This window comes from Cololabis saira, chromosome 18, assembly GCF_033807715.1.
Source record: "Cololabis saira isolate AMF1-May2022 chromosome 18, fColSai1.1, whole genome shotgun sequence".
NCBI classification, from domain to species: Eukaryota; Metazoa; Chordata; class Actinopteri; order Beloniformes; family Belonidae; genus Cololabis; species Cololabis saira.
The window spans coordinates 16941749-16958749 of record NC_084604.1 but is presented as its reverse complement, the minus strand read 5'-3'; the positions used below and the strand labels follow the sequence as shown (position 1 = coordinate 16958749).

The window sequence follows — 17001 nt, the reverse complement described above, 5'->3', positions numbered from 1 at the left end:
ATTTTACACAGCTTCCCAACTTATTTGTAATCAGGGTTGTATGATTAATGCACATTCATTATTTTTGATTTGATGACTATAGTTAACAACAAATAGTGAGACCACAGCATGACCAGTCAAATGAAGCGCTGATTTAGAGAAGATGGTTTAATTATCTGCAGTTCTTTAGCTTTTAGTATAAAACATGTATCTCCATCATCCATAAGCAATTATCACCAAATAATGACCAATCACAAATTAGACTTTGCTTTCAAAATCTGACGCGTAGTATGGGTTCAGAATTGGTGACGTCAATGATGTGGCTCCAATGAAGGTGTCGGATGTGTTATTCATCCTAACAAAGACTAGTGTTGTGTACTTTAGTCTTTATATCAATAATTCCACCTGTGTGTTGCCTTTCTGTTTAAACTTGCATCTTGTCCTTAAAGGTAGGGTAAGCACTTTCTGGGTGACATCACATCTATTGATATTTGAAACAAAGCAAAAGAGAATAAGCTAATCACCTCTAGTCCTATCACAGCCTGCATGAGCTTTCCCCAAGAACTTTATTACTAGTTTACGTAGTAAACTATGTACAAAGTCCCATTTTTTTCTTCTTCTTTTTTATAGTGTACTCATGAGATGGACAGCTAGTACATGGAGAGGAGATAATCACTGAATGTGACCAAAATGTTCTGGTTTAGAAGTACTGTAGAATCGCATGCCTTACCTTTAAGTCATCATTTGAGCAAATTATTGAATAATTTCAACAAAGTCTGGAAAAATAAAAATTTTGTCCCTTTACTCTTATATTAGTCACAAAATTCATAAGAAATCGTAGCTCCCCACCTTACTGGATGTTTGACCCATACACATCTTAAAACTATAGGTTTAAGTAAATAATCTGCTCAGTGCAGAAGGAATCCCTACCTCCTTATTGCAGCTCACAACCAGAAAGAAAAGGAAGAAGAAAATTACCTGATGAGCTTTAGTTCGAAGGGAATTATTGCAACGATGAACAAACAAGTCTGGACAATAAGAGTTCAGGTCGAGTCCACAATCATGTCTAATGTTGATATCAGAGGTAAACAGCATAAATAGCCAAAATCAAGTCCAACAAATAAGAATGTGTTTGCATTTTTGTTAATATTTTACATGGAAAGTCACAAAATGAGGAGAAGTCAAAGACTTGTAATGATGAACTTCTGATCATTAAATATGAACGGAGTAAGGAACCAATCAGAGGTAACTGAATAATTGATGATACATAAGCTGGTACTTCTGTAATCGTTCCTCACAGGCGACGACCATGTTATACAGGATTATTTTTTTATGAATCACCGGTTAATGAACATTTGTGAATCAAACTTGGGGAGTGGGAGGGGGTAATTACAAAAATGTGATTAAACTTAAGTGATAATGTCAATAAGGTCCCTACGGATGAACTAAGGTCATAACTCTATAATGCCACATATATAAAATAATACACAGAAAATACCTTTTTTTAATTTAAAATGTTTTTGTATGGAAATTAAAACTCCAACAATTTTGTCTCATTTTGCATCGTGACAGTCGTAAATCAGACAAGCAGTAGTCGACTGGTACAAAACAAAACAACAAAACATGTCTCTTTCATAAACTTTCTGTTCACTGAGAAAGTTAAAATTACCTGAGTTTATCTGTCAAAACTATCACTTACGTAGAAAGACCTGTTTTGACCTGTCAGAGGCAGGATTTAACTCAGGAATATCACTTTTATGATTACTGGTTCATAACACTGAAATAGCGGTTATCAGTTGTACAACAATACAAATAAACTGACCTATTTTAAAATGCATTTCATCTGCAAACGTTGACATTTTCTTGTTGTATGAAGATGTTTATCTCTTGTTTTATGACATCCTTCCTCACTCTCTTCGTACTTCCTTTTAACTGAAAACGGATGCAGCATCTTCAAAGAAAGCAGCAAAATGATGACGACAACATAAACTAATGAATGTAAAGTAAGATATTTGATCTTATAGCAGACACTTATCTTTTCTCCTGAGAATTTAAATTACTCCCATCTGATCAAAATAGGTTCAATTATTATCATTCATTTATTTATTTTAAATTCCAAATCTTATCTTCCTTAAGCAAGGTAAGCTTTTCAATGTTCATTATTATTGTTCAACCCTTTTATCCTTAAAACTTTTTAAAGGCATGTACAGTATGTCGTCATTTAGCATTTAACAATAGGCTGCACATATTTTCCTGGTGTGGAAAAATGGGGAATTAGTATTTTTTTTGTTTTTTTCTGTAATGTTTGTTTTTTGTTGTTTTTGATTGGTTAGTCCCAGATGTCTTAGTCATAGCTGCCATGTGACCGTTATTAAAAGGGTTGCCATCAATAAACATAATTTCTTCAAAACGATGCGCGGAACTACAACATGATTGACTGAACTGGTTTAGGATTAACTCGTGTTTAATAAAATTCAAATGGCAGAGGTAACATCTTCTATTACAACTCACTTAAAGTTAAAACAACTTAAAACTTCACTACTTCAAGGTTGCCAAGTGTGTTTACTGCAACATCAAGCCTGTTCGAGGCTATACATGTCAGAAAGGACCGAGGAGATTATCAGATGTCCAGACGTCACCAAGACAAAGAAATGATCTGGTTTTCGATCGTTCCGACGCGGCTTTGGCGTCATCATTTTGTTTAATTCCCAAATTTCCAGAAATAGGTCTTTTGGTGTCCCTGTGATCGTGAATAATTTATTTCGAGCCGTCCCTGCGTTGTGACATTTGCTGATCGTCCCCGGGCCGCCACGGGCAGGGGGATCGAACCCCCTCACCAGAGCGCGGAAAGGTCAGCCATATCGATCCCACCAAACAACCCGTCCAAACAAACTCTGTTCTGTACTGTCAGAATTAAAGCTCGCAGACCCGGGGTCGGGTCCGGCATGATCGGCCACTTCCAGACCAGACTGCGGTGTTCCGACGCCCCTGGAAGCTGAACTTTTTTTTTTTCAAACTTTATTTAAAAGTTCCAATTACAGTCAGAACATTGACCGTGGACAATACAAAACAGTCAGGCATCAAGGAATTAAATAAACAAATACAGTATGAGACATAAAGTGGATGAAGTGCATAAGTCATTACATAAGTAACATAAATATAATAAAATAAATGAATTTAAATAAAAAGAAAGAAAATGGCAGGACATATATTATATTTCTCCAAATATTTCTTCAATTATGTTAACAGTGTGTATACATTTTTTATTATCAATTCTTTTAATACATTCAAGGTAGTTATTGAAATAAATTTCAAAAACAGGAAAGAAAGGTTGACCTTTGGAAAATTTGGTTTTATGTATGTGGAATTTTGCAATTAGAATAATCAGATTAATTAAGTGTTGCATTTTCCTATCTTTATTATTATAGTATAACAGTATATCTTTGGCATTCAAATTAATTGGTATGTTGGAATGTGATGTGATGTAAGCTTCAATTTTTTTCCAAAAAATCTGGGAAAAATTACATTCAAAGAAAAGGTGCCTAATCGTTTCCACTTCAGCATTACAAAATACACAATTGGCATCAATATTGACACATTTTGACACAAATTTGTTAGTGGGGTAAATGTTATGTGTAATTTTATATTGAACTTTTTTAATTTTATTGGAGATAAAAAAAATTATGTGGAAGGAGCCATGTTGTTTTCCAATTAATGTCAGAGAAAGAGGAAGACCATACAAAATTTCCTCGAGGTGACTGGAAGCTGAACTCGGGGAATCACCGCAGCGGCTCTCGGCTCCGGCGTCATCCGCCGTGCGTAAAAACGCGCGCTCCGGGGCGGGGACTACTTTGGAGAGGCTGCACTAAAAAAAAAATCACACTAGCACGACTCTGTGCATCATCCACAGGTTGCTTCGCGCATCTCTCCACCTTCCTGGACGTTTTTTCGCAGTTTTTCTCGGTCCGGCGCACAGACAGTGAGAGATGATCAGAAAAGTGTCCAGACTGCGCCTGTTTGGTGCCAGGAGCAGATCCACCTGCCTCAACAGCAATGAAACAATATGACCATGGACTTTTTTCCTCCCTCTTTTTGTGTCATGTGTAAACGCTTCCCCGGAGCGTCGTGCGCCCTGATCGCCCCCAGCATGAGCCAGGTTCCCGGTTCCAGCTGCGCCACCACGGTCACCACGGTCACCACGGTCACCAGCACGGCGGCATAATGGCCTGCAGGAGCGGCTGCTGCTGCGGCTCCGGGAACATCAACGAGGACAACGCGCGCTTCCTGCTGCTGGCGCTGCTCATCGTCCTCTACCTGCTGTGCGGAGCCGCCGTGTTCTCCGCGCTGGAGCAGCCCAAGGAGCGGGAGGCCAAGGAGCGCTGGACGCAGCGCTTCGAGCGCTTCTCCCACAAGTACAACCTGAGCAAGAAGGACTTGAACAACTTCCTGAGGAACTACGAGGAGGCGAACGTGGCGGGGATCCGCGTGGACGCGATCAGACCCCGCTGGGACTTCAGCGGAGCTTTTTACTTCGTGGGAACCGTGGTGTCAACTATTGGTGAGAGTTTGGGCCATTCACTTTATCATTTGGGTGCAATAAAACCAAATTTTTCCCTTATTTAGAACTTTTCCTAATTTTTCGAATTACAACATTTCTGTTCTCACAATTCAGCACCAGTTCTGATTCAGTGGGTTCAAGTGAACCCCACAAAGACTGAATAAGTCCTACAGAGGAATCTCTGACCATTTGATCTTCATCTCAGAGCTACAGTATGTTTCCATGACTGCCAGCCTGACTTCTCTATAGAGAGAGAGAGAGGGAGAGAGAGAGAGAGAGAGAGAGAGAGAGCAGAAACAGCAAAGTCTCAGATAGCTGTTGATACTTTGCTGTGAAAAGCTCCCTACTGATTTGCACCTCCATGTGTAATGGATAAAACCACTCCAAACACCTTATTTGAGGAGGATTCGTTCTCAATGATCGACATTATGACATCAAACAACAGGCGCAGGTCCTTCACACTTTAGATTAGTGAGAAACTCGAGTCATTTTGGTTTATGGATGCACTCTGGTGACCTCTCCGTGATTCCTGAGGCCACCGTTTCCAGACAGACTTCCCGTCATTTACTCAGTGATCGATTTGCCTACCTGAGTGAATAACCGTCATTGTTCTGCATGTGAAGATAGGTTGATTCAAATTGCTTGTGCAAGTCGCGTGTGCAGCTGGATTTAGAGTGTGTAAGTAATGCACCGCTCAGACTTTCATTGCAGAATGATTGCAGCTTATTTCCTGATCTTACAGATAGGCTATGCGTTGATGGCTGTAACTGGTTCTGAATCCACTCCGGCTGTCATCAGTGACACGATATCATTTCTCATGCTCTATGATCAGTTTTTGCTGTATTTATAAGATGTAAAAAAAGAAAATCCCATTCAAAAACCTTACATTATATTATATGCACTGAAATTTGGATAAACACATGTAGAGTAAGAGCACTTATGGTGAGTCTGGGATATAGAAGAAGCTTATTTCAAAGGTATTTGAGGGGAAGTCTTCGTAATTGGAGCTGGAATCAGAAGATCTTTTCTGGGTTTTTTTTTCTTGATTAAGAAGGTATCGCTATGGAGAATAAACTCATTTATTTTCAGTGGAGAATAAGGAGAATAATAAAACAAAAAAATCCTACCTACTGTCACATCAGACAGACATGACTCAGTCAAAGAGTGAAACAGCATTAAGATCCATCATCATCAATGATTTAAAAAGAAAAAAATACTGAGAGTTCTTTCATTAACACCAAAAGAACAATGTTTTGCTGTTTTTTTTTTGTCTTTTCTTTCTCCAAGTTGATGAGAAGAAACGGCGCCTGAATCTGTTTTCTCAGACAGGGAGTCAGTGTTCTCGCTGTAAATGATAAATGTCAGAGCATCGGATTAAATCTTATCATTTTTATTAGTTTTTAAGCGTCATTTACGACTTCTGTTTGTGCCTTCAACCCTTTATTTTGCATCACATGAATGATTGATGAATGTCTCCCTTTTTATTTGGATAAGAAAATAACCACGTTACCACGTGAACTTTGGAGATGCTGGTGAACCGATGTTAACTGGCAACACGGTCTCCGGGCAGCTAAACATCTACGCCTCAAGTCGCTTAGAGACGGTAACAGCACTACAAGAAAATCATATAATTATTCTAATTAATTAAGACTACTTTCAAATTACGTAATTTTAAGATGTAGTCACCGAGGTTGTCAGGGCAAATTCAAGTCAAAGACATATCAAAAACACTTTCTGATGCATCACAGAGCGATGGCCAATGGTCAAAAGATAGTATGCTATATATGTGGGAAACATGCTAAATAGCATATTTAAAGCTACTCTGTGTGGTCATATAACGTCTGAGCACATGGGGGCAGCAGTTCATAAAAAAACTGGTATACGACATAAAAAAGTGCACTTTTTGTGGGAAAAAATGGTATAATATCCCGTGAAAGTATCGTCAGTGGCTTATTTGTCAACATATCAGTTCTATAGTCAGTATTGATGCGTAGGGGTTTTAAATGTTTGGGATGCTACATTTCTGAAACTAGGAAGAAAATACTTCTTGAGTTACGGCCAGTGAGAGAGCAAGGAGCTGAGTAAACTTGAGCACAGTTCGATGCAAGATTTTAAACTGGATTTTCAAGTCAGAGACAAATATTGAAAGTGTCATTCAAGTGGTCCAGATTGGAGGTAAATTGGCACTCAGTCTCAGATTGCTGTATAAATTAGTTTTTAGGGCTCCTTACACAGGGAGGAGTTGTTGAATGAGGAATCACAAGCTGGTAAAACCAATAAAAGTACAAGAGATGAGGACATGAGGAGGGAAAACATGGAAGAATCATTGTGGAGTATGGTGACCAAACTATGATCAATGAAACTTTGGTTGAACTCTGGTAAGAACACAACTTACTCTGGTAATGATAGAAACAGGTCGATTCAACTTAAAAACAAAAGACCTGACAGATGAGTTTTGTAAAAATCCTGCAGTGTGAATGCTTCAACCTCTGATTGTAGGAGAAGCACAACATGTAAGTGTTTAGAATATAACAACCCAATAATGATGAAAATTACGCAGTCTGAACTTGGCTTTCGATGGAGACAATGAAGCTTCAACGTAGGAAATGAATGGGTTAAGCTAGAAAGGAGCATAATAGGTCTCTTTTAGGAAAGTAAAAACACATTAATAAGCAAAGTCAAGACTGAGGAGAAGAACCTCGCACATCCATTAAAACCAACTGCTTTTAGGACGTTTGTTCCAGCAGCCATCCTGATACATCTATCAGTTATGCGCCATTTTCTTTCATTATTTTCACCCAGTATAATTTATTAAATGGGTCAAATAGCTTATCGTCATTAAATTTGCCTGTGAATGGGAAACACAAAGGAAGGAAAAACACATCTGTAAAATTCAGCCCATTTGGCTTTATTGTGGTCTCTGGAAGAAATCTCTGCCTCAATTTGCACCTCGACAACCAATTTGAATAAGGATGCAATCAAAGGCTCTGCAAGACGCCTGCCCCTGGCTCACAGCCAGCTGCAAATGCTTTTTCATCACAACAGAAACAGTAACGGATAACTTTCCTTTCCAGTAAAAAAAGGCTCTGATATTGCAGTCTTTTAGATCTGGTACACTTGAAGTACGCCCTTAAATTATTAATAAACAGAAAAAAGGTATTTAATATATATATATATATATATATATATATATTTAATACTAATAAAGTGCAAAATAATATATTTTATTTAAAGGTGCCTTTCAAGGTCTTCACACATAAGACAAAATCCTAGAAAAAAACTCATAAAATCTCAAGATACAGAAAGAACATAGCAAAACATAATAGTAAAAATAGCAAAAGCTAATTAAAAGTAAAAGTAAATTAAGAGCAAAACTGAGCGCATTCCAGTCCAAGAATTAAACTGAGTATACTTGTCTATAAAGGTTTGTTTTTAAGCAGTATTTGAAGGAGGTGACAGTGTCAAAATGTTTTATATCCTGTGGTAGAGAGCAGCTGTCAGCTTTCAACCCCCTGGTGGACAAGCGGGCAGATGGGAGGGTGAGTTGGATGCACGACAAAGACCTGAGAGTATGAGAGTATGTTAATGTGAAGGAGCTCACTGAGATACAGAAGGATGAGGTTGTTGATCATCTTTATAGATTATATGGAATTTAATAGGGAGCCAGTGAAGTTTCTGCAGGAAAGAGTTCTGTTAATAATTCAGGCAGCAGAGTTTTGAACCAGTTGAAGTTTTTGAGGAGACTTGAGAGGTAGGCCAATCAGAAGAGAATTAAAACAATCAGGACGGGATGTAACCAGGATGTGCACCAGAGTAGTAGTTGTGTTTGGGTTGAGAGACGGCCGCAAACATGAGATATTACGTAGATGGAAGTAAGCTGAGCAAGTGACATTGTTAACATGCTACTGGAATGACAAGGATGACACCCAGACTCTTAAACTGGGGAGGGTGAGAAACAGAAGACTTGTCAAGATAAATAGAAGTTATTTATCTTGGAAAGAGTGGATTTTGTTTCAACAAGCAGAGCCTCAGTTTTATTTATTTAAGTCTGAGAAAGTTGTGAGAGAACCAGGATCTGATTTCCTGTAGGCGATCAGAAAGGGAGTGAGTGGGTTTGGTGGACAGGTAGAGCTGGGTGTATATTGTGTATATGGGTGAATATTGCCCAAAGGGAGACACTATACAATAAACAGATGTCCCAGTACTGAACCCTGGGGTACACCAGAGGAGTGAGGGAATGGTTGGGATGTTAATGGTTTAAGTTGAGTGAGCTGAATGAGGCCAGAGAGTAGGGGTGGGCGATATGACGATATTAGATCGTGAAGGATTACAAGATGAAGACAATCTTTCGAACTGCAGAGATCGTGGGATCGTCTAGGGCACATTCTATAAATTGCAGTTCTATGTCGATGCACCAACTCACCAGACGTATTGATGTCGTCAACCTGACCGACCGATCATAGCAAATTACGGGCAGTGAAGCGCTTTCCTACCCGCCTCCTTGTTTGTGTGTGTAGCGGTAGCGCATGGAGAGCGATGGCTGAAAGCCAAACGATGTTGGTCGCAAAAAACATTCCACCTCAATTATGTGGAATTGGTCTGGATTTTCCGCAAGTGACAAAGCTCAAGCAAACGTAATTTGCAAAGTTTGCAGATAAACCGTTCGCGCGTCGGGGGTTAACCCAGCAAATCTGTTTAATCTCCTTGAAGAGGAAGCCTCCCAAACAGTATGCTGAGTCAAATAGCTAGGGGCCCAAGTGGAGGCAGTAGTTACCGTGAGACCAAAACATAGACAACATAAACACAGGCATTGGACAAAGACACTCCATATGACAAGTCAAGCAAGTGATGGAAAGAGGTAACAGAAGCTGTTACCTTTTATCTCGCAAAGGATACCGTTGGTACCATTCAAGACGGTTTTTGTCTGTTTTTCTTTTTTCAATTTAAGATCGTGATCAAAATTGTGATTTTATTTTTTTTAAATCGTGATATGATATTTTTTCCGTATCGCCCATAATAATGTAAACCAGTCCAGGGGCATGTTAGATAGTCCAGTGGTGGCTGATCTGTCAATATAAGTATGGTATGGGAAATTGTATCAAAAGCTGAATCAAGTCAAGGAGAATAAGTAATGGAAGTCCAGTATCAGCAGACATAAGAAGCTCATTTGGGATTTTTAAACTGTTCATACGGATAATTGAGCGAAAGGAAAGAACATGAAGATGAGGCTGCACTTAGAGAGCCTTTTATTACTAAATGAGGGGTGAAAATTTGACATGTCAAATATAAGCGCAGTGGAGTAAAAGACTTTTCGCCTCGACTCCTTTTTTTTTTTTTCAAATGTCAGCTCCAAGGAGACAAAAAAAGGTGACCTTAAAACAGCAGGGATAAAAAAACGGGTTAAATGACCTTTTAGACTTACACATTTGAGAAACTGAGGATGACATGGGAGGAAGCTCAGTTTAGTCTCAAGGGTGCTAAACAAGTCGACAAGGCAAATAGAGACATTACACAAACCTGATGTTTGGGACTCATTACCATGATGTGCTTGAAGTGAAACGCCTCAACCTTTTTAGTGAATGTCAGTGACAAACAGAGACAGCTAGAGAGGATGTCTCCAATAGCAACCGATAGGAGGGAGCCTGTTGCCTGAGAGCAATTTTAACTTAAAAGGAGAGGGGATAAGTAATTGGCCTTTTTAATTGATAGGCGATGTCCACTTAGTTTAAACATAAAGCAGCTGGAGGGCTCTGCTGGTAATTCATTAGTTTACTTCGAGGTCTTTGATTCATTTGCAAGAGTGCATATGTGAAAGTGGTCAATTTTGTGTCATCCTTGTATTTTTCAAATAAAGGTAATGCATGTTATTGATTACTTATTCAATCGTGTCATTTATGCACACTGAGAGCAAGAAACTGGGTAATTCAGTTTCCCGTTCTGTCATGATTGGAGTATTATCCATGTGGTGTGTCTGTGAATGCATAATGCCTGTAATGCACAGTTGTGTCTTTGTGTCAGGATTTGGGATGACGACTCCCGCCACCATCGGAGGAAAGGTCTTCCTGATGTTTTACGGCCTCCTGGGCTGCGCCGCCACCATCCTCTTCTTCAACCTCTTCCTGGAACGCGTCATCACTGTTATCGCCTTCGTCCTAAAGTCCTGTCACAAGCGGCGCCATAACAAGGTTGTGCTCCCTCAAAATGGACGCCGTGCGTCTGAGGAAGATGAAGAAGGTGCAGCCAGGAGAAGTGGAGAAGGAAGAGGGGAGGATCTTGCCGGTTGGAAGCCCTCAGTCTATTGCGTCATGCTCATTCTTGGAGCGGCGGCCGTTTTAGTGTCCTGCTGTGCCTCGCTGATGTACTCGGCAGCCGAGGGCTGGGGCTACCTGGACTCGCTCTACTTCTGCTTCGTGGCCTTCAGCACCATTGGCTTCGGGGATATGGTGAGCAGCCAGAGAGTCGTCTACGAAGGACACGCCATGGCTGCGTACCGGCTGGGCAACTTCTTCTTCATCCTGACCGGCGTCTGCTGCATCTACTCCCTGTTCAACGTCATATCCATCGTCATCAAGCAGGTCCTCAACTGGTTGCTGAGGAGGCTGGAAGCGCCGTGCCGCTGCTGCTTCCCCAGGGGTCACCATCCGCACCGGCATCCCCGGCGGAACGTGGTCGCGCCAGGCCACCTCCGGAACCGCAGGGACCCCTCGATTGAGACAGACGCCATCAACGAGAGCGAGACAGACACTGGGCGTAGGATGTCTGGGGAGATGATCTCCATGAGGGACTTCTTAGCAGCCAACAAGGTGAGAAACCTGGGGCTGGAGCTATTCCTCTCTGACAACCTTTGCAACATTTTACCATTCTAATGTAATCACATGTTGAATTATATGCAAGAACTGATGCAAATGTGAACAGTAATTTGATTTAACTGCACAGATAAGTAGCAGAGAGAACATTTACTCAATAACCTTGCTGCCTTGTCGCTTATTACATTCATAAGGTAGCAACATTTTGAAGGCTTTATTGGAACATGATTGCCACAAACTTCATGGGAGGACTATTATCATGCAGACCCAGCTCAATTCCTGCAACCATAATAATATGACTTCAGTTTAACAGGGGCACAGTTGTTCTACAGACGTATTTCATTTAAACCGTTCTTTTCCAGGATGTTATCTTTAAAGCAGAACTGAGTAGAGAGCAATATTTGAATTCTTACTAAAGAAATTATTCCCCTTACACATTTTTTATGACCCATTAGATGTGTCGCTGTGTATTTTTCTTTAATTCGTTTTCACCTTAAAGGTCAATTAATGGTTTTGACCACAACATGTGACCTGAATTTAGTACCCGCTCCAGCCCCCAAACATCCGCGAGCTCCTTTAGCAGCCGACTGCTCAGTTGTGACCACAGAGACTGTACCATGGTCTCAAAGACAAACCGGACAAATCATCTGTGACTTCACACAGAAGTTTCTGAAAGTGGATTTGTGATACATTGGGCTGCATTGGCAGAGGAGGCAGCCAAAGGCTAGCAGAAGCCTCTGGAATCCACCCTCATCCCCGTCCAGTCTGAAGTCAATCTAAGTAGTCAGTTTGAACAATTAAGAGTGCAAAAACCTATAATATATATAAAGGAGAAGGATTATGCTGTCATAGCTCATAATTTACAGTTGGATATGAGAGTACAGTTGGATTTTCAATCGGGATCATATCACTTTTTGAGTCAGACCCCAACAGTTATTCAAGGAACAGCAGATACGGTGTCCGCAGTTATTGAGACAAAATACAGAATGTGAGATGATAACGACCAGCAGAACCACATGGATGATTTTACCATCATTCACAATGGTTCGCTGAAAGTGTAACACGGCCATAAACCTGTTACAGTCTCATCTATTGGAGGGCCTGGCACAGGTGACTGATAACTTACTTACATACTTCACATCAGAGTCCTAATCAGTGGAAATCTGGCTACTATGAACCGGTCAATTGGAAAGTGGACCTAAGAGGGAAACATGCATTTGTGGATTTCAGAACCATGGACAGCATAATTAGCCTACTACAACTTTAGAGCCATAATCGGACCATAAACTATTAACACGCATAAATCTCGGTCAGATAAACGATTTTAGAGTCAGACATCCCAGTCTAACTTATTCAACTCATCTGCTGTCAGTCTGTCTTTGCTTGTTGGATAGCAGGTCAACAGGCCAGTATACCATCAAGGAGGGGGGCACCCTGCTCCATCGCCTATCAAATTAACAATAGTTTATTTTAGATGCTTTCTATCATTTATATTTTTAGAAGGTCAACAGTAAGTGGCTGCTATGTTTTGAAACTGATGAACTTCCTCTAAATCAGAGCTACCTTGTAACATTACAACCCTACAAGATACCTGGAACTGTAAGTTGTATTGACTGCAGCTGATTTCACTGGACATCACGGTGCAGGTTTTTCTCAATGAAGGAACTCAGCATGGCAAACCAGCCTGAGTGTCGGGCACACTGTCCTCACACATGCTCTAAGATGTATCTGGAACCTTCGTACAAAGTGTACTTGTGAAGAAGAGTAGAGGAAAAAATAGCCAAAGGGAGAAGAGACAGAGATGGAAATCTTCTGACAGATTTAGGAGACTTCAAAATATCACTGATATCTATCTATGAAACTCTTTTTTAATTATTTCAATGTATTTTAGATTTCACATTTATAATGTCCTGATGTCTATAGATGATGACTAAATGGAGATATTGAAAGCTTTTGCTGCAAATATTTTATTGTTGAAATTCAATGCTTTTGTTCGGGAGAGTTTCCTTAAACTACATGTAACCCCAGCATGGGATTGTTGTTATGGCAGCATCAACATGCTAATTAGTTAGGTTTTCGTACATAAACAAAAAGTTACTCTTCGCTGATTTCCTGCCTTGAAAGGGGATATATTAGGAAAAATATGAATACATCTTTGCTCAATTGCATGCAAAATGACTGAATTTGGGCCCTAGGTGCAATGTTATTTGCAGGCCCCAAACCCCCCATCCCAAATGCATCATTGGTACAAAATGACCGTATAATAACATGCCATTGAACTTGACAACCTTTATCAATAATAACAAATGTACTGTAACAGTGGCGGAGCGCGGGTCTCAGTCCAGAGGGGGCGGAGCATTCTCCATGGGCCTTATGATAGTCATTTTAACGTTCAACAACACCTCATCCTACCCATCAAACAACATTTATTCTCACTTTTATTGAGCCAAGCCTATAGGCCTATGCTGCAGAAAGCAGAGTAAAGTCACAAACTTGTTCAGAAGAACACACACACACACACACACACACACACACACACACACACACACACACACACAGCTGTCAATCACATGGAGCTGAAAACTCAGATAGTCACGGACTGACTCAGTTCCATCTTTGATACAGCTTAAATACAAAAAAAACATAACTGGTCTAAAATTATACAATCTATTTAGATAGATATAGACACAGCGGTCTATAACATCATTTCTGAGCTCTATAACAGAGAATAGACTCAGCGGTGTAGTTGACAACAACACAGAGCTCATTCAAATAGGCAGGTGGTCAAGAATACCACAACATTCTGATCAAATCAAACTTTATTTATAAGGCACCTTTCATGCATAGAATGCAGCACAAAGTGCTTTACATGAAAACAATACAAACATAACACACACAGACAGACACAAGCACACCACAATTCACCCAAGTTACACACACAGACACATACGCAGGCACACGGTGTAGAGAAATTATTTATGAAGGTTACACTGACTCACCAATGGCAGTTCACTCTTCCATAACCCTTGGCCCGAACAAAATAATCCAGGTAACGTGGAAAACAGGGTAACATTCAAAACTTTGTACATGCTTAGTCCTCTTTTCAAGTTTAGCGCTCATCTCCTTCACGTCAGCAAACTTGCTGAGTCGGCAAATTGGCTGTAACTGTTACAGCCAATCAGCGTTGGCTCACAGCCCTGATGCGTTCAGGACAGTTGTAAAGTAAGAATTAGCCTACACTAATGCACATTTTATCATTTTTATAGCCTACAATTTACGATTATAGATAAACGTTTCACACAAAACGGGGCCCTATCATTGGGGCCTATGAGCTTGCGACCGCCCCCTGACCCCCCCTGGCTCCGCTACTGCACTGTAAGTATAGATGCAGTTGTTTGACTGTATGAGTAAAAAAAAATGTAAAAAAAATTCTACCTGAAATAAATAAATATTAAATAAACTTCAACCTAAAATAAATAAATATTAAATAAAAAACTTAAAACTGAAATAAATCAAATCAAATCAAACTTTATTTATAAAGCACATTTCATACATAAAATGCAACACAAAGTGCTTTACATAAAACAAATAAACATAAAACGTATTAATGCCCTGCCCCCCTCCCCCCTCCCCGCACACACACAGACAGACACAAGCACACCACAATTCACCCAAGTTACACACACAGACACACACGCAGACACACGGTGTAGACATTGCTGAGCACAGAGGATCCAGGTGAGGAAACGGTAACAGGGAGCCGTCCACGCCAGGAGGTCTCATAGCCCGCAGCTACAAGGGGGGGGGCCACAGAGACCATCCCGGCCCCGACGGATAATAAATAAACAAATCCGAGTCACAAATAGCGATCAATAACTCATCAAAAGAAAGTTACTTCAACCACCTCAGTCCCCCGCAAAAAACTGAAAGCAGGTCCAGCAGGTCTGAAATCAGGACTAAACGTGCACGTGTGCCTTCTGTATTTTCTGCATGCAAAGTCATCAATGAGGTCGAATACTTCTTAACAACACAAATTGATATAAAACTATAGCCAATATGTTATATATTGGCTAAAGTTTGTGGCTTATATACAACCAACTGGTCATTTTACCACTCTTTTTCAACAGAGGTGAACGCATAGGGCTTTAACAAGTCAACATCATGTTCATGCTGCACCATATAGTGCGGAAAATACAGTCGGTCAGCTGGAGGTGTGAAATGACTTCCATAAAGCAAAGAAATGGGCAAATATTTTATTTAATCTGATGGGAAGTGACGACAAATGTATCAGTGAATCACCAGTTATTGAAATTCCTTTTGAGCAGAGCATGAAGGCCATCGCCGTCTGCAACAAATGTCACAGGGATATTTGTGCAGCCATCCTACAAAAATCACAACAATGAACTGTGTCCAGCAGTCGTGTTCTCGTCTACATATTGGTTTGGACGGGGGGAAAAAAAGGGGAAAGAGGAATGTTGGCGTCTTTCGTTTGATTTTTTCTTATTCAGCATTTATCAATCAATTTATTCCTACGAGAACATTCTGAACATGTGATGTAGTTGTGAATCTCCTTCAGGTGTTTTTTGGGGAATTGTTTGCCTTGCATGGGTTGAAAAATAGACCTGACTGGTCCATAAAAGAGCTCTTCTTTCTTGCATTGAACACCAGGGGGCACGTTCCATATTTCATACAGATGTCAAGTGGAAGCGAGGAGCCGGAGCAAATTGTGGCATCAAAGCAGGGGAGAGATCTCATGTTGTAGCTTTATGTTGCACGTTGCATTGCTTCCAGACGAAGACTGCAAACATTTCTTCATGTTTTCTCTATCTCTCCTCGTAGGTGAACTTGGCTATTATGCAGAAGCAGCTTTCGGAGATGGCCATGGGGAACCCGCGCCAGTCCAGCTCCAGTACACGTCAGAACGGCTTCTCGGGAGGGGTGGGCGCCCTGGGCATCATGAACAACCGGCTGGCAGAGACTAGCGTGGACAGATAGGGCCAACGGTATCAATGCCTGTATTGAATATATACAGAAGATGATGGAGGAAAAATAGCAGAAGTGTGGATGACCTGAAACTGAGAAAGGCTGACACCAAGCCCCCCCACCCCGAACCCAGAAGCTACTGTACGAATCCATCTCAGCTCACTCCCCCGTCAAGAATCGGCTCCATGAATGACGCATGACATTCTGCTGGAGCCTCACATCTGGACCGGTGTGCTGGAACGTTCCCTTGTGAGGAACGCAGTTTCCATGGTGATAGAAAAAGCCTGCCTTGAGCCTTGTATCTACGCTTCTTCACACCTAATCAAACCTCCACTCATCTGCAGTTTGTTACTACTCACTGTGACTCTACTCCAGTCCACACTGTATCTGTCTCTATACAGTAACATTAACGAAAGCAAAATAGCGTTAATAAAGTGGGTGTTTCCTGGTTGGTTTTTGTGCGTAACAGTGGTCTATAAAAAAAATATACATTATCTTTTTTTTTCAAAGCAGAGCATGACATCTTACAACCAGGTTCACAGGATTCATAATGCTCAGAAAGACGTATTGATGGATTTTAAATACCGTATTTTGCCGACCATTAGGCACACCGCATTATAATGCGCAATATCAATGAACAGGTCTATGTTCATACATAAGGCACCCGGGTTAGAA

The 17001-nt window shown here is 40.6% G+C and overlaps 1 protein-coding gene across 1 annotated transcript; it reads left to right on the top strand.

Moving 5' to 3' along the window:
- Positions 1 to 4179: 4179 nt before the first annotated feature.
- kcnk13b (potassium channel, subfamily K, member 13b) lies at positions 4180 to 16760 on the top strand. Its single transcript, XM_061747038.1, has 3 exons — positions 4180 to 4537; positions 10556 to 11340; positions 16183 to 16760. The coding sequence occupies exons 1-3, from the start codon at positions 4201 to 4203 to the stop codon at positions 16336 to 16338; spliced, it is 1278 nt and encodes a 425-aa protein (XP_061603022.1). The 5' UTR covers positions 4180 to 4200; the 3' UTR covers positions 16339 to 16760.
- The last annotated feature ends 241 nt before the right edge of the window (positions 16761 to 17001 follow it).